The 24331-nt window shown below is 49.3% G+C and overlaps 2 protein-coding genes across 3 annotated transcripts; both read left to right on the top strand.

Moving 5' to 3' along the window:
* The first annotated feature begins 1179 nt into the window (after nucleotides 1-1179).
* Nucleotides 1180-4508, top strand: LOC129046736 (lymphocyte antigen 6E-like). The gene is made up of 3 exons (XM_054515498.1): nucleotides 1180-1231; nucleotides 3314-3433; nucleotides 4351-4508. The coding sequence occupies exons 1-3, from the start codon at nucleotides 1180-1182 to the stop codon at nucleotides 4506-4508; spliced, it is 330 nt and encodes a 109-aa protein (XP_054371473.1).
* Nucleotides 4509-19030: 14522 nt separating this feature from the next.
* Nucleotides 19031-22938, top strand: LOC118684038 (lymphocyte antigen 6E). Of its 2 annotated transcripts, none has more exons than XM_036378702.1 (3): nucleotides 19031-19130; nucleotides 21862-21981; nucleotides 22730-22938. In XM_036378702.1, the coding sequence occupies exons 1-3, from the start codon at nucleotides 19118-19120 to the stop codon at nucleotides 22936-22938; spliced, it is 342 nt and encodes a 113-aa protein (XP_036234595.1). In that variant the 5' UTR covers nucleotides 19031-19117. The 2 variants fall into 2 exon arrangements, with proteins under 2 accessions (XP_036234595.1, XP_036234594.1); XM_036378701.1 differs by lacking the exon at nucleotides 19031-19130 and adding an exon at nucleotides 19337-19388.
* The last annotated feature ends 1393 nt before the right edge of the window (nucleotides 22939-24331 follow it).

The following is a 24331-nucleotide window of genomic DNA, read 5'->3' as shown; positions in this document are numbered from 1 at the left end:
GCATCTCCTCTGTTTCAGGGAATTTTGCTCATCTCACCTGGCTCCTGCCAAGAAAATCATGTTGACCCCCAATCATTTTAACCCTCGCCTCACCCATCTTTCTTCCATGTGTTTTTGGATCCTCTGCCTCTTCTGCTTTTCCATCTCCTAAATCCCAGGCTGTGTCAGTCTCTGCTCTCTTTCCCTGCAGGCTGGAGAAGGAAGGGATAAGCAGACACCTGATGGCCCAAGTGGCTTCACTCCAAGGGGCTCCTCCTGCTTCACCCTCTCTGCTCCTTGGTGGCTTGGTGATTCATGGAGGTGTCAGCTGATGTCCAGCACTAAACATCCTGATAACTCTTTCCTTGGAAGAACAAGTGGGACAGGCAGTCAGATGGAAGCCCCAGAAGGGATGAAGTTATCAGCTCCAGCTCCACCCCTTTCATGCTGAGAAATTGTAAAGGCTGGGAACGTTTTTGTCTGACTGGTAATAAACAGGACTTTGAATTGGATGCTCCATGGAAAAGGGGACAAAGATGTTTTTAACCCTTGCTGGAAGTGTTCAAAGCCAGGTTGGATGGGCACACTGCAAGGTGTCCCCTGTCCCTGGCAGAGGGTTGGAATGAGATGGTCTTTAAAGTCCATTCCAACCCAAACCATTTGATGATTTTATGATTTAAGACTTTGTAGGTAACCAAGTGATGCATTTCCTGTCCCCATGAATATCCCGCTTGGTTTACCCTGCCTGTAGATGTTGGGAGTTCTCCAGGTCTAACTGTGGAAACGGACTTGGCAAAATCCACACAGACAATTCCATTAATTTATGCCACTTGTTCCCATTTTCCTTGGAGAAAAGGAAATAACCTGGCCACAGATGCGATGATCAGAACAAAACCCCCGCCCAGACATCAACAGCACAGCAGGCCTGACCAGAGATGAATTAAAGGATTAATCCCAATAAATGGTGTGAATTCCCAGAGTGCTTTCACTGCTCCCTGGAATCGCCAGCCCAGCCTGAAGGCAATGCCGAGGTGAGAAAACAACCCACGAGCATTCCTGGCCTCTCATCTAATCCATGATCCCTGCCCACTCTTTCCAAATCGTTGGCTTCCTCATCACCCCGTCCAAAGGCAGGGAAGATTTATATCCTGTCCCCAGGTGAGGGTGTTTTTCCTGGGCTGCGGAGACGACCGGGAGAAGATGAAGTTCTCCCTCCTTGCGGTGCTGGCTTTGGTCCTATTTGCAGCTCAAGGTGAGGTTTGCTCCTAGATAAAGTGTAGCTGAGGGTTTTAAAGGTAGGAGTGCCTCATATCCGGGGAGAGAAATCATGGAAGAGAGCTCCTCAGCTCTTGGAATGGTGCAGGTGAAGGACGCAGTGCTCGTTTTGGGGTTTTTTTTATCTAGAATCTCAGTCTGGGTGTGTGAAAAGTTTAATTTTTTTGGTTGGAAATTTCCCTGTAATGCTGGATTTTTATGGAAACAAGACAGAAAAAAGGAGGCAGTTCCCACTTGGTCTGCCTTTGAGAGACTTTCCAGGGTGTTCTCCTGTCGGGGTGGTGCAAGGCTGTGGTTATTCCTAAATCTTGATGAAGACAGCACAATACTCTGTGTTCCTGGTCCACGAGGGCCACACCTCCAACATCTGGCCCTGTGCAGCTGTTTATACCCATCTCCAAGAGCCCACAGCTTGCTGACTTCAGAGATTTTGGGACAAAATTGGGGAATTAGCGGAGAAGTTGGGATGTGGGCTGAATGGGTTAATGGTGGTGGGTATCTGCATAGTATTTGTGTTGTAGATGGTGCATTTTATTTCATGGAGAGATGGTAAATTAAATCAGAGCCTTCTTTAAGGAATATGATCCTATATCCTCTATAGAGCAGAGAGAATAAACCTTTTCCTCATTTTGGAGAGCAGAACAGGCTTTGCCAGTGCTTGGAATTCTGCCACACGTCTGGTGCAGAAAAAGAATTCCTTGGAATAGTTATTTCTGGCTCATTGTGGCCTAAGAATACCTTTCTGCTATTTAGCTTTGTTCACTCACCAGAACAGTGATCCTGACAGATTTCCAAGTGTTAACAAGGCTCGGGAGACAGGGGGGTTGTCCTCAGTGCCAAAATGAAGCCTGGCCTAATCCATGTTGGATTATCCAGGCAGTAAAAATTCAGCATTCACTGCGTGTGTTTTCGGGCTGAATTCTCACAGCAAAGAGTAAAAAAATGCTTCTCCTCATCTTGTCTGTCCTTTAATCCAGGTTCTGGATTTGTTTTTAGGGGCATTAATGTCCCACCCAAGACAAAGGCATGGGAGCCTGGCTTTTCTAAGCTGTGGAGGTCCCAGTTAATACTCTTCATCTGCCAGTGCTTTCTGCCTAATTAGGCTGCAGTTTAATAGTCCCCAGGAAGTAGAAAAAGTGACCCCAGGCCTTGGGACATCCTTGGAAACTCCTCCAGGAGTCCCTGCCCTTCTCTGCTCCAAGCATCACACCAAACTTGGTGCCCTTGGCCTGTCAAATTGAAGGAGAGGAAATTTAGGTCGGATAAATGGAAACAATTCTTCCCTGTGAGGGTGGTGAGGCCTTGGCATAGGTTGCCCAGAGAAGCTTTGGCTGCCCCACCCCTGGAAGTGTCCAAGGCCAGGCTGGATGTGACGTTGGAAGAGTGGATTGGGTCTTTCAGCCCCATGGCTTTTATCAGACCTGCACCTTGTGTATTTTGGATTCCATGAAAAGTAGGGGATGATTTTTGCTGGCATTTCACAGAATGCCAGAATCATTTAGGTTAGAAAACACCTCCAAGATCCTCAAGTCCAACCTTTGATCACCCCTCTTGAGTGCCATGTCCAGGCATTCCTTGGACACCTCCAGGGACGGGGACTCCACCACCTCCCTGGGCAGCCCCTTCCAATGCCTGACCACCCTTTCCATGAAGAAATTCTTCCTGATGTCCCACCTAATGTAGTTTGAGGCCTTTTCCTCTCATCCTGTCCCTTGTTCCCTGGGAGCAGAGTCTGATCCCATCTGGCTGCACCTTCCTGTCAGGGAGTTGTGGAGAGCCAGGAGGTTCCCCCTGAGCCTCCTTTTCTCCAGGCTGAGCCCCTTTCCCAGCTCCCTCAGCTGCTCCTGGTGCTCCAGACCCTTCCCCAGCTTCCCTGGACACACTCCAGCCCCTCAAAGTCTTTCTTGTCATGCGGGGACAAAAATGGACACAGGATTTGAGGCATGGCCTCAGCAGTGCCCAGAACAGAGGGACAATCCCTGCCCTGCTCCTCCAGGCCCTCATCACAAGCCAGGATGATTCCATCTCCCTCTTCCCTGTTTTGTGTCTCTTCCTGCAGCAAATTCCCTGTACTGCTACACCTGCAACTGGGAGCAAAGCAACTGGAGCTGCCTGAAGGCCGAGAAGTGCTCAGACAAGGATGAGTACTGTGTCACCAACGTGGCCTCCGTAGGAATCGGTAGGTGCCGGCTCTGGATCCCCTCCTGGGCACTCAGGGATGGGATGTGAGGTCTGGGCTGGATTTGTGAGGGGCTGAGGAGTCGTTGGGAAGCACAAGTTGGAGGTGGAGGCCTTTCTAACCCAGCCTGGCGGTGCTGAAGGTTTGGAGTTCTCCTCCCCATCACACACAGAGATTTTCCTCTTCAACTGTTGTTTTATTCATGTACTGAAAATCAGGGGACATTGAGAGAAGAAGAAGGATCCTTCAGAGAAAGAATAAATAAATTTGAACCTTGATTCCCTGTTGCCTGGGAGCAGAGCCTGACCCCAACCTGGCTGCACCCTCAGGGAGTTGTGGAGAGTGAAAAGGTCCCCCCTGAGCCTCTTTTTCTCCAGGCTGAGCCCCCCCAGCTCCTTCAGCCACTGCTGATGCTCCAGACTCTTCCCCAGCTCCATTCCCTTCTCTGGACATGCTCCAGCTCCTCAATTTGTTGCTGTGAGGGCCCAAAAACTGATACCAAGGTTTGAGGTATGGCCTCACCAGTGATAAGAAAGGGGAAAAATCACTTCCCTGGTCCTGCTGGTCACACTATTTCTGATCCAAGCCAGATACAGAGGGAAACAGAATTATTTCCCTCAAGCAGAGAAGCCTTGAAATGTGATTTACATCCAGGAATGAGCATTGTCATTGTACACCCAAAAAAGTCTTGATATGAGGATCCATGCTGGGAAGTGCTGGATGCCCAGAATGGATATGGAATTCCTTGTGTAAGAGGCCACCAACAATTCCTGGGCTGTGGTGGGACCAGGATGGGTCTCATGCTGATCTCTGTGGCTGTGGGGGGACTGTGGGACTCATCAACCCAACTCCATCCTGCACAAGGATCACTCAACAAAACCCGTTGCTAATCCTGCTCTCTCCCTTCTCTGGGCCAGGCTTTTTGTCCCTTTGGAAGAGGATCACCAAGAAGTGCTCCAGCACCTGCCCACACCACAACTTCTTCCTGGGCCTGGTCACCTACACCTCCTACTGCTGCCAGAGCTTCCTGTGCAACCTCAGTGCGTGCCCAGGGCCCCGGCTGGCTCGCCCATGAGGTGCCAGGGAGTCCTATTCCGTGTCCTTCTTCACCTGCTGGGAGAAAATGGACCCTGAAGGACTGAAGAGCTTGGCCAGATTCCCCCAGGAGGGTTTGGACATCAAACATGAGGAATAGATAAAGTATTGTGGTCGTTGTCTTGTCCTGTGGTGCCTCCCGAGCTTCTTCTCGCTTTCTTCTTATCCCTGAGCTCTGTGGCTCCAGCATCCCCACCAGAGCTCTGAGTGCCACATCCAGGAGTTCCTGGGACACGTCCAGGGATAGGGGCTCCACCACCTCCCTGGGCAGCCCCTTCCAATGCCTGACCACCCTTTCTGTGAAAAAAGTCTTCCTGATGTCCAGCCTGAACCTTCCCTGGAGCAACTTGAGGCCCTTTCCTCTCATCCTGTCCCTTGTTCCTTGGGAGCAGAGCCTGATCCAGCCCTGGCTGTCCCCTCCTATCAGGGAGTTTTGGGGAGTTAGAAGGACCCCTGAGCCTCCTTTTCTCCAGGCTGAGCCCCTTTCCCAGCTCCCTCAGCTGCTCCTGGTGCTCCAGGTCCTCTCCCAGCTCGGTTCCCTTCTCTAGACATGCTCCAGCCCCTCAATATCTCTCTTGTCATGCTCTGCTCTCCAGCTTTGGGAGGGAGATGCTCCTTCTGCACTTCCTGCATCTCCAGAGGGGTTTCTCCTGGAATTTTATCCTATTTTGGGTGCAGTTGGAGCTACTGAGTGGAAACTTCTGGGCAAAAATAACAACCTCTCTTATGTGCACATCTGTCCCCACCTCCACTTCCAGCATCCTTGGGAATCCCTTCCTTCATGTTGCTTTGCTGTTGTTGGAGCCACACGGCCTCACCCAGGGCCAGCAGCTCCCTGGATTCACAATTCCTACAGCTTGGAATTGTGTTTTCCAGTAGTCCATGAATTCACCTTTCCCTCAGCCATCCTCCAAAGCAACAGCAGGGTAATCATGGAATATCCTGAGTTGGAAGGGATCTACAAAGATCATCAAAGTCCAATTCCTGGTCCTGCACAGGACAAACCCAACAATCCCAGCCTGTGCCTGAGAGCTTTTTCCAAGCACTTCTGGAACTCTGTCAGGCTTGGTGCTGGCACCACTTCCCTGGGGAGTTCCAGTGCTCAAAGCCCCTCTGGATGAAGAACCTTTTCCTAAAATCCACCCTAACCTTCCCTGGCACATCTCCAGTTGTTCCCTCAGGTCCTGGGCACCAGAGAGAAGAAATCGGTGCCTCCTCCTATGCTTCCCCTCATGAAAAGCATTTGCAGCATTTGGGTTGAGCTGCTGAGGAAACTTGGGGAGGTTTATAGGGAAAACAGAGATTCCAGAGAGGTCAAATATTTGATAGAGATGTTTCCAGAGACTGCAGAGAAACGAGGGGAAAAAGGGGCTGGAAAAATAAACAACGACAAGACAACAGATGTTTTTCTTTGCTAGATGTGCTCTGAGTGCCTCTCCTTTCTCCTAAACAACACTTTTTGGAGGAATTTTACACTGGAAAAATCATGGGAATGCTTTAGCTCGAGTCAAAGCTCCCAAATCTGCAAAACATTGCTCAGCCAAGGGATGACAGTCTGTGTTGTGCTTCCAACCCAAGCCTGGTAAACAATGGGGACAAAAGGGGCTTTGAGCTGTGCTGAGCAGGGCTGCCTCAGGCTGGAGCCTGGGGCTGCTCAGATTGGAGGATTTCTTTCCAAATCCTCCAGAACAGGGAATTTTCAGGGGTGTGTCTCTCTTTTATTAATCAATTTGTGCTTCCCTTCACCCCCTCCTACCATGTGAAGGAACCTTTTCCTCTTATTTACAGCACGATCTCTTCCCAACCCTCTTTGGGAATTTTTATTTCCCACCCTAAAGCAATTCAAGCTCCCTCCTTACCCTCAACCCAAAACTCTTAATTTACTCATCACACAATATTTCCTCACAAAAACAAAACAAAACAAAACAAAACAATGACAAAAAGGGATTTGTGTTGTTCTTCTCCTGCGTGCCAGAATTTTTCCACTCTCTGAAAGCACTGAGGAATCCCAGTTGGACAGACTCTAATAATTAATATTTCATTGGGTTGGATTTATTCTTCCTGCAGTCGTGGAGACAGAGGCTCCCCCAGCCTGCAGGAAAACATAATCGGGAATTTTTTTGCTTCTTTAAAGCAAAACTGGCTGGGTTGTTTTGCTTGATTTGCTGTGCCTTTGCTGCAGAAAAACTTCCTTGTATCCATGGATAATAGAAAGGGAAAATAAATCATCCTGGGCATGGTTGAAGAATAAAGGGTTATTTTTTTTACAACATTAAAAATAAAGTAAAAGAGAGGAGGTTTAGACGGGATATTGGAAATAAAATTTTATTGGGAAGGGAGTGAGATGCTGGAATGGATTTCCCAGGGAAGCTGTGGCTGCCCCATCCCTGGGAGCCTCCAAGGCCAGGCTGGAGAGGGGTTTGAGCAATTTGGAATGGTGGAAGGTGTTCCCATGGAAGGAGGTGGCACTGGATGATCCTGAAGGTCCCTTCCAACTCAAGCCATTCCATGATCCTATAATTCCCACTGCAGCTCAAGGATATGAAAATCCCTCCTCCCCTAATGCCAATCAACCCTGGTGGCAATTACTCCTCTCCAAGACATCTGAGATGTGCAGGAAGGAGAGGAGGGTGTGATTCCCAGCCACTAATTTTGGCCAGGAATTAGGGCCAGTTGGGACCATGGAGAGATGGGAGTCATTAACACATGGATGAGGCTGCCCAGAAAATTATCCTGAGCTGCGTCCTGCAAGGCAACATCCACCCCTTGGATTGGGAAGGTGTTTGGAGGATCCTAAACAAAAAAGGGTTGTAAAAAATGTTTTATCCTTGCTCCAGACTGCTCTGAGCTTCTCTGACCCCATCCAAAGTCTTGGACAGGGGTGAAGGTGCTCCAGAGGCTCATCCTGCTGTTATCATTGCAGAAATTTGGGGAGGGAATACCCAAACTGATACGCACGGGGACAGAGGACAGGAGGAGATATTGTCCTCAAAGGCGTGGAAAAAGCTCCTTGGAGGAAGAATTCCCAGAGCATGGCACTGAGAGGCAGCACAAAGCAAACACACAGCCCTTTCAGCGTCTGGAGCCAGCAGGATCACGTGGAATTGAGATGGAGCAACACTTCCAAATGGAATGATAAATGCCTGGCTGTGGATAATCATCAGCGTAAATACCTCAGAGACGTGTTGGATGGAGTTGTGACGTGGTCCCCGACAGTTGTCACCCTTCATCTCTGCTATCAGAGCCACCAACAGCCAAATCCCATGGAAAAATTGATCCCCGTGCTGATCCACGTGTGTGGGCGAGGCTGAGGAGTGCTGGGAGGAGGGAGGGGGAATGGGATAGAGCCATCAAACCTTTAAAAAAGAGGGAGAGGAATTGCCAAGGCAGGGATCCGTGAGAGAGGGGTCATCAGATGGTGGCACGTCACCGGTGGCCACCCCACTGTCCCCCTGCCACCCCCACCGTGAGATGAATGTTGGGCCAGGCAGGAAAACCCCAAACCTCCTCTCTGAGGCACAGCAAGCCCAGAGCTGTTTCCTAACTCTTTGTAGGGTTCAGGGAACGGGGCGAGGCCCTCGTTTGGTTTTGGGATTCCAGAGTGACCGGCTGGATCACGGAGAGCAGGGAATATGGAGACGGGAGAAGTGACCTGGCTGTTCCCAGCCAGGGATGGACAAATGCACCTCTGAGCTTGTGACACTTTTCTGCCGGGAGTTTGGGTGGAAAAAGTGCAGGAAATTCAGCTTTGGGGTAAATTCCAGCTTTTTGGGGAAAACAGGGGTTTTCCAAACCAAAATCTGGAAGCTGAAATCTCTGAAGCTGTTTGGGGTCAAGATGGAATGAAACAAAAAAAAACCCAAAACAACACAAAACAAAACAAAACAACAACAACAAAAAAATCAAACAAAAAAGCCCCAAACAAAACAAAAAACCCACCCCAAAAATTAAAAAAAAAAACCAACAAACAAAAAACCAAAAAAACCAAACCAAATCAAACCAAAGAAAAAACAAAACCCAAAAATGTGTTTTTAAAAATTATCATTCTCCTTTTTTATTAACTTTTGGATTTCCAGCATTCCAAACTAAAATAACTTTTGGGGATTCGTGTCCTGGCCTTATTTCAATGCTGGATGCCTCAGGGTGTGTCTGTCCCACAGACTGCAGATTTTGGGATGACTCCCCCCTGCAGGACACCTGAATGGCTCCATGGAGACCCCCAAATCTTTCCAGAAGTGAATCCAAAGGATCAACCCTTTCCATGCCTAAATGAGTTAAATCCCACAACCGAGTGAGGAAAATAAAACCAATTAAAAAAAAAAAAAAAAGGTGGCAAAACTATAAAAAGCCCACCCGCCTACGAGGTGGGATTTGATGAAAATTGGCACTTTTCCATAAAATTTCCATGCCTGGGGCACTAATGAATATTCTGAATTGCGGGAGAGCGGGGTGTGGGGGGGGGGGCGTGGGGAGGACACACAACAATAAAAAACCCCACTTTTTAATGAAATTCCGGCTATTTTCCAGAACGAAGAGCCAAACAAAGCCCACGAGAGGGAGCTGCTGCCTCTGTCCACGGGATGCTCCAGCCCATGGAGAGCCGCTGATCCTGGAGCAACTTCCAGGGAAAAAAAAGCGAGCAGCCTTGCGAGGGATGAGCCAACCGGGCTGGCAGCAGCCCAGGGAAGGATCCGTCCAGGCTGTGGGTCCATCCTGCTGATTCCACCCGAGCCGACAGCAGCTCCTGGCCATTCTCCAGCGTCTGCTCGCTCCCACGCCGTTGGCAATCCGGGATGTGCCTTGCTCTGGATCCGGGGATAATTCTGGAGCACCCTGTGCTAGAGCAGGGGGAATTTCCATCCGAGTCCCAAGGGCCTGCAAGGTTTTAATCCAGAGCTTGGGCAGCTTGGAAGGGGGTGTGACCCTCTGTCCCACTCTTGGGAATCCCCAAAATTGTTGGGATGGGCCTGGCAGCATGAAGGGAATTTTATTTTCTTAGCACCCATGAAGTTTTGGGGAGTTGAAGAGGGGATCAGATTGGATGGGGCTGTGCCTTTTAGCCCCATTCTGGGTGACTTTTCCTGATTTTCCTATGCATTCCCTCTCTGCAGTGACTCCTTGTGCAGCTTCCTGCCCCTCTAAATTCCACTGGCTCCCTCCAGGAATGGCTACAGCCAAAACATGGGGCCACCACTTGGCCTAATAATGGAAATTCTGGTTTCTCCCTCCTTTTCTCTGAGCTTTCACCCTGTCTTCAACCTGATTCCTTCAGCAATTCCAGGGAAGTGGAGCAGGGGAAAAGTTCTCCCAAGTTTTTTTGGGAGAGGGTGGTCCAGGTGGGACCAAACTTTCCCACCTCTTCCCTGTATCTGACCTTTGGAGAGTCACTCAGTGTCTGATTCGTGTGATAAAAATGGAGATAACAACTCCGGGTGACCTTAGGACTCTTTGGATCTCTGTCCCTTGGGAATGTTTCATCCAGGGATGACCTCAGAGCAGGATCAGGAGGGTCAGGCGCCCACCCACAGTGTCTGGGCCTCTCCCAGGCCTCTGCAGCTCCATGCTGCTCCAACTGCTGGGAATGCTTCTCCTTCCCACAACCTGTCCTGGCAGCGCTCCTACGTTGCACCCTCCTCCAGAAATGCTGTTCCTTGACTCACTGGAAGGCTTTTTTTGGGAGTTCTCTTAGGAGCCAGGCCTGCAGAAAGACATCCCAGCCCTCCTCCCCATCACAAAGGATCTCGATGTAGACACAGAGGCGAAGATGAGGGTGTGGCCATTGCTCAGGGCCTCGATCACTTGGACACTGCCTGGTTTGGTGTCACATGGGCTGAGGTTGCCCAGCAGGTCTGGTGGGTTAAAGGACCCTTTGTTCCATTTGGAGGGTCCTGATGGTGGAAATAGAGGAGCTCTGAGACGAGGGTTTGGTCCCTGGAGTGAGGTGGGTTCCAGGATGGGATGCAGAGCCCCGTGTCCTCAGAAAACCTTGGAAAGCTCCATTGATCTGCTTCCCCCTCCAGCAGCTGCCCACACCCAGCACTGTCACAGGTTTGCCAGACAGCAAGGAGGAGCTCAGGGATCAGCTCCACCCTGGAAAATTGGTAAACCAGCTTGTCTGCTCCTCAACCAGCTCCCAGCTGGGTGACAACAGGGAGAAAGGGAGATGGTGCTTTACCCCCTCCCCACAGCAGAAAAACCCCAGAGAATCCCAGAATGGTTTGGATTGAAAGGGACCTTAAAACTCAGCCCATTCCACTCCCGGCCATGGGAAGGGACACCTTCCACTGTTCCAGGCTGCTCCAGGCCCCATCCAACCTGGCTTTGAACACTTCAAGGGATGGGGAAGCCACAATTTCTCTGGGAATTCTATTACAGGGCCTCACCACCCTCATAGGGAAGAATTCCTTCCCAATATCTGATCTAAATCTCTCCACTTTTAGTTTAAAAATTTTTCTCTTTTCCCTGTGCTTTTAATTCAAAGCTTTTCCTGGACACGTGGTCCTTGCTGCAGGGTTGGATTATCTGCAGACAGATGCTCTTCCCAAGGTTTGCTGCCTGCTCTGGGGCTGACAGGTTCAGAGGAAGCAGAGCTTGGTGGTTTTCTACATTTAACCACATTTCATTCCCCAAAATACCCCCAGCCCCCCAAGGTTTGGTGGCAGAAACACAGAGCTTCCCCTGGATGCAGTCCTGCTTCCAAGGAAACCGGCAGGAGTGGTGTTCCACATCTCCCAGGCATTCCCAAAATGTTCTTTCCTCTCCTCTGCAGCAAGAGGGAGCTGGGTTGGAGGCTGTCCCATCAGTGTCCCCACAGATCGTGTCACCTCCCACCCGAAATCCTCCACCCTAAATTTGGCACTGCAGGAATGGGAAGAAGCAAACACGTGAGAAAGGTCCTGAGGTTAAATCCTACAGGGAGAGGCTCCAAACAGGCAGATAAACAGCACAGGGCAGGGGATGTCCCCCAGCTCTGAGGGCACGTGTCACAGCGTGCTTGTGGCACCCTTCCCTCCCCAAAACATCCAAATCTGTCTCCTGGGCATGGACTGGGAGGAGTTTCTTGGCACAGGGAGTGTTGACAGTGGGGAAAATGCCAAGTTTTTGACTGATTTACTGGTGCAGAAGTTGATTCACAGCTCTTCTTCATTATCAGAGTACTTTGTGAACCTGCCCAGGATCCCCGAGTGGCTGAGAAACCCAAAGGAAGCAATTCCTGAGGATTCCTGAGGATTGCTTGGATGGCGTGGTGCATCCTCCTCTTCCCCAGGGGAATGAGATGGACCAGACCCACCAGGGTGGGCAGGAGCCATCCCACCATCAGGACCAGGTGGCAGTGAGGACAGACAGGATGTCATGGCTGGATTTTGGCTCTGGAAGTGCCACCAGGGGCACTTGGTGCTGTGGAGGAGAGGAGATTCCCAGGATGTCACAGTGAAAGCCATTCCCAGGGAACTGGGGCAGAGCTTTTGGCCTCCAGGTGCTCAGCCAATCCCAAATTTGTTTCTGTTGGCACTTCCTTCATCCCATCTCCCTTTCAGCTTGAACGAAAGTGGATTTTCTTCCACGTGGGGAGTCAGGGAGCAAAACTGGGGCCTGATGCCAAGAAATGGCATTCCAGAATGTTGTTCCAGAAATGGAAGGACAAGTTTCTGGAAATTTTCATGGATCTTTATCTCCACTGGAGATCCTCTTTCCTTCCTCCTCCCCTGCTCCTTGAGCAGTAATTGGGCGGCAAAGCAAAGCTGGAGGGAGGCTGAGGAACCAAAACCACCACTGTCCCATGCCTGTGACTTTGGGAATAAAACTCAGCTTTAAGGCTATGGAAATTCTTTGCTGAAACATTTTAAAGTCCCCTCAAGACCTGGTTGTGCTTTCCCTGACAGTTTAATAATTTGGGAAGGAGTCAAACACAATCAGCACAGGGATAGTTGTTTCTACCATGCCCTTTCCTTGGCATGCAGGTGGTGCCTGCAAAGCCAGGGTGGATTTGGAACCCTTCTGTTGTTCCCTGGATCGTGTGGGTGGATTTTGATTCCCATGCCCCTCCCAGGTTGCCATCCATGAGGTTTCCAAGCCCTTGTTTGTCCCCTGGGCTCGGAGGGGATCATCTGCCAGTAGATGGATTTGATTTTGGCACTTGAGCTGCCCTCACCAAACCCCAGGGCTGGTGGGAAGAAGCTAAACCCAACTGAAATGAGCACCTGAGCTGGACTAATTCCTTCCCCTCCTTCTGTCCCACCCTCACAAAAACCATCCCCTGCCCTCCCAAAATAATGATAATAAAAAAAAAACCCAAACCCAAACAACAACGCAGCTGTGAATTTTTGGCCAACCCTCCTGGGAAAATGCCCATCATCTCTTCCAGTGGAGGACACGATTGACTTCTCAGATAGGACTGTTTGTTTCTGTGCCCTGGTGGCCACACCCATGGGGTTGGGATGGTTTCAGCCAAGATTTTTTCCTGGCTCTGGAGCTCCTCCGCCAGCGTGGGCTCTCCCTGGAGACATCCTTGGTGTCCCTGGCCGTGGCTGGGGAGGTTTCAGCAGGGCCATTACATGAGGTGTGACAAGTTTCTGGACGTAACAAGGACCAGCCCAAGCTCTGGTTCTCACCACCCAGCCAGGCTTTTGATGCTGTGGCAGTGGGAGTGGGGTAGGAGAGAAACCGGAGCATCCGGATCTTCTGTGGGCTGAGTTTTTCCACTCTGGTTGAGGTTTTCCTGCTCTCAGTTGGGATCTTCTTGTGGAAAAAACCCAACTCGGAGAAGTTGGAATAAATTAAGAATAGTGATAGGGTGAGGGGGAATGGATTAAAACTGGAAAAGGGTGGATTTAGATGGGATATTGGGAAGGAATTCTTCCCTGGGAGGGTGGTGAGGCCCTGGCACAGGTTTCCCAGAGGAGTTGTGCATACCCCATCCCTGGAAGTGTCCAAGGCCAGATTAGAGGGGGCTTGGAGCAACCTGGGATAGTGGAAGCTGTCTCTGCCCGTGGCACAGAGCTGGAATTCAATGAGCTTTAAGTTCCCTTCCAATCCAAACACAATTCTGTAATCCCACGAAGAACAGACAGATTTTCTGTGGAGCTCATCCCACATTTTCCACAGATAAAAAAGAAATTATTTTTCTCATTTGATTCCCAGCTTTCACCCCAACCTTGGAAATTCCGGCTCTTGGCTCCAGTGCAGAGGATCACTTCCATGCCTGGGACACCCACCATGGAAGAGATGAGTCAAGAACTCAAAGCACAATAAAATGGGCAGACATGGAGAATGTTGGTTCTTGTTGAAGATGACCCAAAATGCAGCAGACTGAAGCTGTCTTGGAGGCCCTGCAGACACGTGGGGATGCCCTCAAAATGCCACCAGAGCCATGTCACACCAGCCTGGCAGGTTTGAGTGACACCCTGGATCTTAAGGTTCAACTTAAAACCACCCACAAAATAAACACAGAACCCCCACAGTGCTCACAGAGGTGTTGTGAAGAAAAACACAGCAGGTGCCACCAGCCTGTCTTCCTCAAACCCCAGACAAAAACATTCAGTGGCAAAGATTTCAGCCGTCTTTTTGTAAATATTTATCCTGGCATGGTTGAGATCTATCACAGGCCAGGATTTACAAAGAGGGATCAGAGCTTGTCAGGGCCTGTGGGATCATGTGGTGCAGGGGACAATCCCATTTTAGCTCCTGCATGTTGACTCCTTGTGTTATGAAAGAGGATCAGGAGGGTTGGAGTTAGACAAGGGGAAATTCCAACTTTCAGTGAAAAAAGCAATGGCAAATGTGGGATTTGTCATGGAGAAGGGGTTATTTCATCCCAAATACGGTTGCAGTCAGTGGTCCCCTCCTTGAGGGGGACTGGAATTAATTATTTCTGGGGAATTCCAAGAAGATGCTGGATTTTTTTCCCCTCTCTTTTCTTCTTTTTTTCCTATCCCCAACCACCCTCTTCACTGCCCTTTTCCCCTCAGACCCCTCACAGGTCTCCAACATTCCCATTCCTGGCTGTGGAGATGCCACCACCAAACAACAAACCTGGCTCCAAGGAGGATGATTCACATCCATAACTCCACAAACAGGGTGGTTACATCCAAGTGGCTTCCAAGCACCAGCCCCATGCCAGGGGACTACCCAGGCTGGGGTGTGCCCAAGCCATGCTGATGGCCCGATGGCTTGGGTGGCACTTGGGCCCTGCTTGATGATGGAGTCTGGATTTGGCCTTTCCACCAGGATTTTGCTGGGGGTGTGAGTCATGGAGGGTGACTCTGAGCCTGATGGTGCTGTTTGATGTTGCTCCAAGCTGATGGGGCTGAAATTTCCCTTAGGATCTTGGAGGATGAGGGAATGTGATGGAATGGCTTCAGTTCCTCCCTGCTGGCTGCAAACCCAAAGTGTTGGAACCCTGATTCCAAGAATCTTAGACTTTCTGTGCTGACAGGCACTGAGCCCCAAGAGAACGTTGCATTTGACCTGAGGGCATGGAGAAGGCTTCCAAAATTGAATTATAGAAGTGGGATTATGGGTGTGTAGTTTGAATGGGAGTGTGTAATATCACGGGGTGGAAAACTTAGACTTTAAGGTTTTAGAATATAGTAATAGATATAAAGCAAGATGGAGTTTTTAGGGTGGAGGCTGGTCCTTCTTCTTGCCTTATATATATTACTATATTCTGAAACCTTAAGCTCTTAAGTTGAAGGTTTTAGACAGAAAGTCTAAAATTCTCAGCAACCAAGGTTCCAACACCACAGGACTCAAGTTCCTCAATTCTTGAAATCAACAGGGAAGCTCCTGGTGCAGATCACAGCTGCTGAGTTGGACGTCACAGAATCATGGAATGGTTTGGTTTGGAAGGGATGTTAAAGATCATCTCATTCCAACCCCAGCTGTGGGCAGGGATGTCTCCCAGTGCCTCGTGGTGCTCCAAGGTCCCTCCAACCTGGCCTTGAAGCCAGCCTTGATCAGCTGGTATTTCATCCACACTTGGTGGATTTGGGCTACTCCTGTCCATCCCAGCTGTAAGTTTGGTAGCCTCTGTCATTTGCTGTCAAATCATCTAAAACTGCTCCTCATAAGTCTTACAACAATACATCTTCATAGTCCTATTTCTCTAAAATATCTAGTCTTAGTTACAAAACCATCATTTAAAACCTTTTTCTAGCTCCATTTCTCTCTCAACAATATCTAGCTAATTCCATAACGTTTCTAAATCAACTTTTCTTATTTTAAAGTTTACATACAAATACATACTGTATAAGCCTTCTATTAAACCCCAAAAATTCTCTACAAATCTGTTTCCCAAAATCTGCCATCGAATGACCTGAGGAGCTGTGTCCTGCTGTTTTGAGCCTGCCAGAACAGCTGTGCCAGATGTGCTTTGGGAAAGGGAGGAATAGAGCAGGCTGCCTGCAACAGGCCCTGAGTGGAAAAGGCAAAATGTCACACTCAGCTTTTCCTTTTTTTCCATGTGTTTCTGAACCCCACAATCTCCCACTTCTGCTTCTTCACCCAAACCCTGCTGCCACTGCAGGCCCAGATGAAGCAACCCAGCCTTCCCTGACCCTCCAAGGAAGGAGGAGAGGACAGAACCACACCAGCCTGGTGTTGTCTGGAGTCAGGCTGGACCTCTTGCACCATCTGCGTGACTCAGGGACACGGGGAGCACCATCCTGTCCTCCACACTCCCACCTTATCCATGGCCCTTCTCCTTCCCTCTTGGCTGCGCTTCACAAGCCTGAGCTGAAGCAGAGATTCCTCCCTGCACCATTGAGGGGAGCTGAGATTGGAGACACCCTCCAGAGAGAAAAAAGGGGGGAACTGTTGACATTGAAACATCCCTGGATCTGGCTCCATCCCATCCATCCCCTCCATCCTGGGTTGAAACCACGCTTTGTCTGGCTCCGGTTACACAAAAGGGCCTGGCCTTGCACAAGGCATTCCCAAAGTCTGGCACAAACACCCTCTGTGGCTGCCAAGCCCCAAGTGGGTGAAGGTTTCTTTTTCCTAAAACTTCCAGGCCCTGTTAACTGTTTAATTCCCCGTGTGACACCCACTGGGTGACACCCAGCAGGTGACACCCACCTGGCCCAGTTTCTGCTGCAAGCCTCACCCCGATGCCCTCCCCTCAACCCTGCTTTTTTCATGTCCCTGGGAGATGGTTTTAACACCTCCCTGCCTTGTTCTCCTGGCACCGTTTACACTCCCACTCCCTCAGTTGTCTTTGCCCTGGATTTTCTTCCAGCTCTCTTCACCCCTTGCTTGGAAAAAAAAATGGATTTTGCTTCCAAAGGCACCGTTCCCTCCGGTGTCATGGTGCTGCTTGGAGCCCAGAGCCCTTGCAGTGGCCCTGGGCGTGACTGCAATGCAAACAGGGCCCAAGAATAGCTGGGATTTGGGACCTGGCCAGAGCCTGAGATGCCTCCCAGAGCCTTGGCAGCCTCCCCCGGGGACACAGGGATAGGGGTCAGGTGATGCCCTGGATGCTTTCCCCATCCAGGTCGCACAGGAGCCCCCAGTGGTTGGGCAAAGATTTCAGCCGTCTTTTTGTAAATATTTATCCTGGCATGGGTTTGACGGGATTTGGGGAATTCTGTAATTTCCCAGCCCCTTGAAGGGCTGTTTTTAGCACCTGAAGAGGGTCTGCACATAAGAAAATGTACATTTTCCACACAGGAGGGACTTCCCTCCCATCCCGTCTTATTCCTTTCCCTCACTCTGCCTGTCCTTAATTATTTCCCCCCAAGCTTTGTGTGTTTGCCTTGAATTATTTTGCTTTGCACCAATATTTCTCCGCTCCCTGCTTCTCTCTTTCCACTTCTGTCTGAAATATTAATCTTGTTTATTATTATTATTATTGTTAACCTCTCCTCTCTCCAATCTATTTAAAAGCTTTCTCACATTCCCACTTCCCACAGCCCATTTCTCACTTGACATTTTTTCTATTCAGCTGCACTTTGTTTTAACAGCCTCATTTATTTACTGCTCATTTATTTGTTTTAATTCCAAAGCTTTTCTTCTTTCTTCTTTGTGGGCTGTGTTCAAGCCTTGTTCCCTCTTCCCGCTGAGAAGCTGCATTTTTCTGCTCGATTGGCTCTGAGATGAGCTGGATTTGGGGTGATAATTCATTTTCATTTTGGGATTTTTGATGGGATGAAAGGGAAGGAAGTCTCATTTTCCATTTTTCCAGCTGACTGAGACAATTCTGGAGTTATACGTTAAACAAACATGTGGATTAATACCTGTTTTTTCCCCTCTCTGCTCCAGCAGATCCCGTTTCCTGCCTGATGTTTTTCATGCCTGCATTTATAAAGAATCTTTCTCAGAGAGAATGTTTTTTTTCCCCAGATTATTTCTGAAATATTGTTGCTGCATTATCTGTCACGTGGGCCTTTCACATCCTCGCTAAAAGATGAAATAGTTCAAGATTCCTGCTCAAGGTCAGACCAGAGAATGAAATGGAATGGAATGGAATGGAATGGAATGGAATGGAATGGAATGGAAAACTTGGAAAACTGGGGTCTCATCCCCCTCCACCCTCTGGAGACTGAGACAGAATCACTGAGGGTTGAAGCTGCTGCAGAAAAAAAGGAGGAATTGGGCAAAGAAAAAATTATTAAAAGTAAAAAACTCCTAACAGGGGTTGGGAATGGGTCCAGATTCCCAGGATTTTGCCCGAGCAGGGCAGGAGTTGGCCTCGCTGATCCTTTCGGGTCCCTCCCTACTCAAGGCATCCCGTGATTCTGTGATTAGTTTGGGGAAAACAAAGAGCACCTGGATGTTATTTCTTCTGTTTCCACACCATTTGTGACCTTACAAACCTTGACCCTGAGGTCCCCTTGCTAATTTCTCTCTCCAAAGGGTCCTGCCAAGACCTTTTGGCCATGATTTCTTTTGTTTCTCAGTCATTTTCACTGCCCTTTGTAGATTTTCAACTCCTCCATGCACTTTGTGCCTCTCCTGCAGCCTGAGTCATTTGGCTCCTCTGCACCCTGAGTCAAGAGGTGGTGTGGGAGCAGAAGGAGGGAGCCCAGAAAGACTGGAAAGGTCATGGGGGACTGGAAAAACCTGACAGAGTCCGGAGCTGGTCTCCAGGGAGCAACAAACATTGTCACCTGGAAACCCTGGATGGTTCTGGAGGGCAGGAGAACAAAACAAAAGCATCAAACCCGCATCCCTGCCTGGGCTGTTGGAACCTTTGAGTGACATCTCCAGGCAGAAGTAGTGGGATCAGGGGTGGAACAGGAGGATCTTTAAGGTCCCTGTCAGCCCAAACCTTTCTATGATTCCATGATTGAAGGAATGCTGCTGCCTCCTGCCTAAAGCATTTTGTACAAAGGAGATAATTCTGAATGGCTCTGGACAATCCAAAAATCTTTCCTTGCCTCCTCTCCCACTTCCCAGAGATATTAAGCTCCCATTCCATGGCAGAAAGAAAGGATGGAGGGTGCCAGCAAGAAAGGTGTCACCCCAGCCATGCCCTGACTCGCTCCAGGTTTTGTGGCTCAGCCCAAAAAAGGACTCCCGTGTTTGGATCAGCTCAATTACTCCACAGATCAGCAATGCAGACAGGAGCAGGCCTTGGAAAAAAAAGATTGGATGGGGAGGAGAGGTAAAAAAAACATTGCTATCTGCAGCCTCATCATAGGTCTCTACGCACAAACACACCCAGCACTGATCACACCTTGGGTGCTCCCACTGCCCAAACCTCAAATTAATGCAATCAAAGGAAGCCAGGGACGAGGCAGGGCTGGTATAAAACCCTCCTGGGGTGCATCTTCCCACACTGCTCCAGCTCTGAGGGCACGAGGACCAACCATGAAGGCTTTTCTGGTGGCCCTGCTGGCTGCAGTCCTGTGTGCCCAGCAAGGTAAGGGGGCTGGGAGAGCCAGAGGAGAGGAAAAACAAGGAGATAAATGAAGGACAAGAGGGTTTGGCAGCTTTTGCTGCAGCTGCCGAGGTCTTGGCGGGGAATTTTTGGTGTCAGCCATGGCCAGAAATAATTGGTGTGGTTGAGTCCTCGCTCTTGGGTGGGTTCTCTGTGACCCAGAGGAGATGAATTCTGGTTTCTCACACCCTCAGATATCCAGCTCCAACCACTCAGGGCTGAAGACATGACCTGAAAAATGCTGACAGGAATCAAGCAGGGCTCAGGGTTTTTGCCTTTGCTTTGATTTTTGTTCCTGAATGAAACTCGAGGAGCTGTTGTGGACGAAAGCTCTGCTGGTCTTGGCTCCACATCTCCTGCCAGCATTTCACTTTATTCCCCACAACTCCAATTAGGTAATGAGGCTGCTGGCAGGTATTTGAAAGCCTCAGAGCTCTTTGCTCCTAAATTGGAAGAGCTGTTAAGTGCCTGGGAGCGTGTTTGGAATGGGATGCACAACGCTCTGCTCTTGTCCTCTTTAAAAGGAGGCCCAGCCGTACCTGGATAATTGTGGGGGAATATCCAGTTGGGAAATCTTGGCTGTGGGCACGGATTTGCCAGCCTGAGGAGCACAATTTGCACCGTTAAGGTTGTTTCTGGCTGCATTTGCAAAACTCTGGCTAATGGAGGGTGGAGGGCAGACGCAGGAAAGGCTTTAGAGCAGCTCTAATGGTTCGAGCTGTTATTGTTTCCTGGCTGGAAGGGATTTTCCTTGGATCACTTAGGGAGCATCAGCACTTTCAGTTGCTCTCAGGCACGTGCTGAGGGCCCGGGTCCATCCGCAGCAGGAAGTGGTTTGGGGAAATTTGGCAGAAAAGCAGATCAGAGAGGGCTCCTGGGTCTGTAAATTGCAATAATCCTCGCCAGGTCTGGGTTTTGCTTTGCATGCAGAGGGGCAGGAGCCCCCAGATCGAGCTGGGGAGCCTCCAGAGGAGAGGCGGGAGGCTGAAAATTCCCAAGTGATGGAGAAATAGTGAGAGATGGAAGGGAGAACTTAAATCCAGTTTGCAACAAGGCTGATTTTACCTCCTGCTACAGAGAACCCCTGAGCTTGCAACACCTGGCACTGGAAAAGAGCAGAGAATCAGAAAATTATAAAATGGTTTGGTTTGGAAAGGAGCTTAAAGATCACCCTGTTCTACCCGCCTGCCATGGGCAGGGACACCTTCCACTGTCCCAGATTGTTCCAAGCCCTGTCCAACTTTCTTGAAGCATCTGGGAAGGTTTCAGAGCAAGCCAGTCCTGTGCTGAGACACCCAGAGCTCCCCAGATCACAGAGGGGAGGCCTTTTTTCCCCTCCTCCTTGGGATAGTTAGAGACAAAAAGGGCTGTCAGTTATCTTTTAAAACTGCTTCTGGAACTGTTTAGCCAAGTGTCGTGGGCAGAATGAACCTCAGATGACAGCTCGAATCGAGAACGAACATTGAAGGGCCACTGGGAGGGGTTTTCTTGCTAAAAACAAGATAAAGTTTGATTGGAAGGGGTGTTGTGTGGAAAAAAAAAAAAAAAAGCTTTCCTGGGCTGAGAAAATCAGGAAAAACAGAACCAGGGAAATCTCAGCCTCATGGAGACCCCTCGCTGGTTTGTAATTTTTGTTCACCTTCAACCAAGAGCTCTTCATCGCTGGTGACAATGGAGCAGGATTTCCTGGGAGCAGCCCAGCAGCCCCCAAATGAGGAGCATTTCTTGGAAATTTGGGCAGGAGGGAAACAATTTCCACCAACCGTGAATCCACCTCTGGGGAACGAGAAGGCACATCTGTGTTCCAGTGGCCAGCCTGGAAGTTTTACTCAATTTACTTCAGCTGTGCCCAATAATATCCCACTTTTTTTCTGGCTCTGGGATAGACCTGGCTTGTCACTGAGGAAAAATTATCATGGAGAACACCCTGTTCCAGGTGCTGATAGGAGTAATCCATCCATCGTCCAGGGCAGCCTCTTCCAGGGAACTCCCTTTACTGTGGCGCCTCAATTTGGTTCCCAGGGGTGTCACCAGGCATTAATTAATTCATGTCTGGGCAGGGTTCTGCAGATGTAGGGTGAAAATATTTAAAATTGACCTCTAGAATTGGGCCAGTTCCTCCTCTCCTCGCCAGGAGTTTGCTTTTAGAGGTTGGTTTTCAACAAGGCCAACGTGGATCCTGGGGAGAAGAAAAAAAATCACCTGAAAATGCTGCTCAGGCTGAAAAATATAAATTTAACCCCTTAAAACCTTCAGTCCAGAAAGAAAACTTGGTTTGCTCTCTACATTTGTTTTCTCAGCTCTATTAATCAAACCTAAACTTATTGCACTTGCTGGGAAAAGTTGTTCACACCAGACTTTCCCTCTTGTACTTTCCAAGGCTTTTGACACTTTTTTTTTCCCCAGGAGGGAATTGCTGGGAATCACTAATCTCTTTTGTGGGTGTTTTTTCCAGCTTCCTCCCTGTTTTGCTACATCTGTGACAATGAACATTCCAACTGGAACTGCATGAAAACCTACAGGTGTGAGGACCATGAGAAATACTGCACAACCACGTACAGCACTGTTGGACTTGGTGAGTCCCAGAAAATTGGATTTTTTTTTTTCTTCTAGAAGTTGGTGGGCAACTTTTTAAAAGGGAATTGATGGAAATCAATGGTTTTGTTGGAAAGAAGTGATGATTTTGAGGTTGAAGTGTCTCAATGTGAAGAGTGTGAATCCTTTGAGGTAGAAGGGACCTTCAGGGTCATTTTGTTCCAGGGACACCTCCACTAGACCAGGCTGCTTCCAAGGATGGAGCAGCCACAGTTTCTCTGGAAAACCTGTGCCAGGGCCTCACTACCTTGTGGAAGGGCTGGCTGGAACCCCCAAATTTCAGGAGCAGCCTCTGTTGTTTGATCTGAGGTGTTTTGGGATGGAGAATAGAAAAGGGTTGGGTGCTAATAACATGGTTTTAAAAAATGCATTGGAATCGGAATGCACTGAAAAAATGCTGTGGGAATGCATTGGAATTGCTGTCCTACAGGAACTACAGAATCATTTAGGTTGGGAAAGACCTCCAAGGTCTTGAGGCCAAACTTTGACTGGCCACCACCTGGGCAAACAGATCAGAGACTTAGGCCAGTCTGGGTTTCAATCAAGGACTTCCCAGTGTCCCACACTCGATCCAGGACTTGTGGATTCACACCCAGCCCTGTCAAACCCCCCTGAGACCTTTATTGCTGTGTGGAAAATTAAGGAAACTGCAAATCCCTCTCATCTGGCCAGCTCTTCCAACAGAATCCTAAATCCCAGCTCCCCTTTCTCACCCCTTCTCCACCCAGGCAAGGACGTGGGGCACCGCATCACCAAGAAATGCTCTGTGGACTGTCCCGAGACCAACGTGAATTTCGGGATGGCCGCGTACTCCACCAAGTGCTGCAGCACCTCCCTGTGCAACTTCAGCGGCGCCAACAGCATCCGGATCAACTACGCCGTGGTCCTGCTGGGAATCATGGGGAGTTTGATCTGTGTGCTCAGGGTGGGGTTGTGATCAGGCCTGGCAGGAGATTGAGACCACCCAAGGATCCACAAGGAATTCCCCAAGTGAGAAACCTCAGCCGATGGTTTCCAGCAGCGACCCTGTTGTATTCCAAGACGTCGCTTCAGATCCCAACACGACACCTATTTTCCCCCCCCCTGTTGTTTTATACTAATTTTTCCCCTGGAAAAGCTCTTTTGATAGCACGTGTGTGATAACTGTCAGACAAAATAAAGATTTGTGTTATTCTAGAAGTGTGTTTGTTGTATCCGCACCAGGACCAGCCTGAGAAATCAGCTCTGCTTCACATTGAATTCCTCTTTTTAGCACTTGGGAGCCTTCTCCAGGCTGCCTTTCCTAACTTTCTTCCATCCAGCAGCTCCAGACACTCCACAGAGCCAGATGGTCTCCCAGATCCCTCCGAGATAAGGAAAGGTCAGAGATGTTTGTGTTGTTCCCATTGCAAACAACAGCGGGAATTGTCTTCTAGATGCTGAGACAGGACCAGGAATTTGGTCCTGCAGGAATTTGCACTGGGAAGTTCTCCTGGGATCTCTGCAAGGTGAGTTGCTCCAGCTTTTAAAAACAGGTAAAGGCCCCATGCCAAGATGCTGGAGATGCTCAAGGTAAGGAAAAGGCTGCTGGAATCTGTCCCTATGGAAAGGAGACCCCTGTGCCAGCTTGGAGAAGCTGCTGAGCGATTGCTCCTGATTTTCCTGTGGGAAATGGGCAGGAAGAGCCTGGAAGAGGTGACGGTGTCTGAGTTGACTGGGGAGGTCTCTGCTCTGTCCCTTTCCAGGGTTTCTGGTGCATTCCCAGGCTTGGGGATGGTGGGAATGAGATGGAGATCCCCTTCAGCTCTTGGAGGAGCAGAACTACAGCTAAAATAGGCAAATAAAACAATCTTGGAGCTGGAGAGAGTGGAAAAGTGCAGCACTGAATTTTGGGAAGGTCTTTACAGCAGCACCTGGAAAAAAGGCCTCCAGCCCTGTCTAATTTAGGGGAATTCTGGTGCTGGATTTGAGGAGAATCTTGCTCCAGATTTGAGAGGAATCCTGCACTTGATTTGAGAGGAATCCTGCACTGTATTTAAGGGGAATCTTGTGCTGGATTTGAGGAGAATCTTGGTCCAGACTTCAGAGCAATCCTGTGCTGGATTTGAGGGTAATCCTGTGCTGAATTTGAGGGGAATCTTGTGCTGGATTTGACAGGAATCCTGTGCTGGATTTGAGGGGAATCCTCCTCCAGCAGCACTGCAAATTCCATGTGTTTCCGTGCAACGGGGAGAAACGGCAGTGCTGGGTGAAGGTTGTAAAAATGAGATTAGGTTTAGTCATCCTATAAAGATTTAATTTCTGGTCAGGAAGGATGTTCTGGAATTTATTTCAATGGGATAACTGAAGTG

Source organism: Molothrus ater, chromosome 1 (genome assembly GCF_012460135.2).
Source record: "Molothrus ater isolate BHLD 08-10-18 breed brown headed cowbird chromosome 1, BPBGC_Mater_1.1, whole genome shotgun sequence".
Lineage (NCBI taxonomy): Eukaryota > Metazoa > Chordata > Aves > Passeriformes > Icteridae > Molothrus > Molothrus ater.
The sequence above is the reverse complement of the archived record's forward strand: the minus strand, read 5'-3'. Positions and strand labels throughout refer to the sequence as shown.

Coding starts and splice junctions, on each gene's coding strand:
- LOC129046736 (XM_054515498.1), top strand. CDS start 1,180: ATGAAGTTCTCCCTCCTTGCGGTGCTGGCTTTGGTCCTATTTGCAGCT. Junction 1,232..3,313: donor GGTCCTATTTGCAGCTCAAG/GTGAGGTTTGCT, acceptor CTCTTCCTGCAG/CAAATTCCCTGTACTGCTAC. Junction 3,434..4,350: donor CGTGGCCTCCGTAGGAATCG/GTAGGTGCCGGC, acceptor TCTCTGGGCCAG/GCTTTTTGTCCCTTTGGAAG.
- LOC118684038 (XM_036378701.1), top strand. CDS start 19,337: ATGAAGGCTTTTCTGGTGGCCCTGCTGGCTGCAGTCCTGTGTGCCCAG. Junction 19,389..21,861: donor AGTCCTGTGTGCCCAGCAAG/GTAAGGGGGCTG, acceptor TGTTTTTTCCAG/CTTCCTCCCTGTTTTGCTAC. Junction 21,982..22,729: donor GTACAGCACTGTTGGACTTG/GTGAGTCCCAGA, acceptor TTCTCCACCCAG/GCAAGGACGTGGGGCACCGC.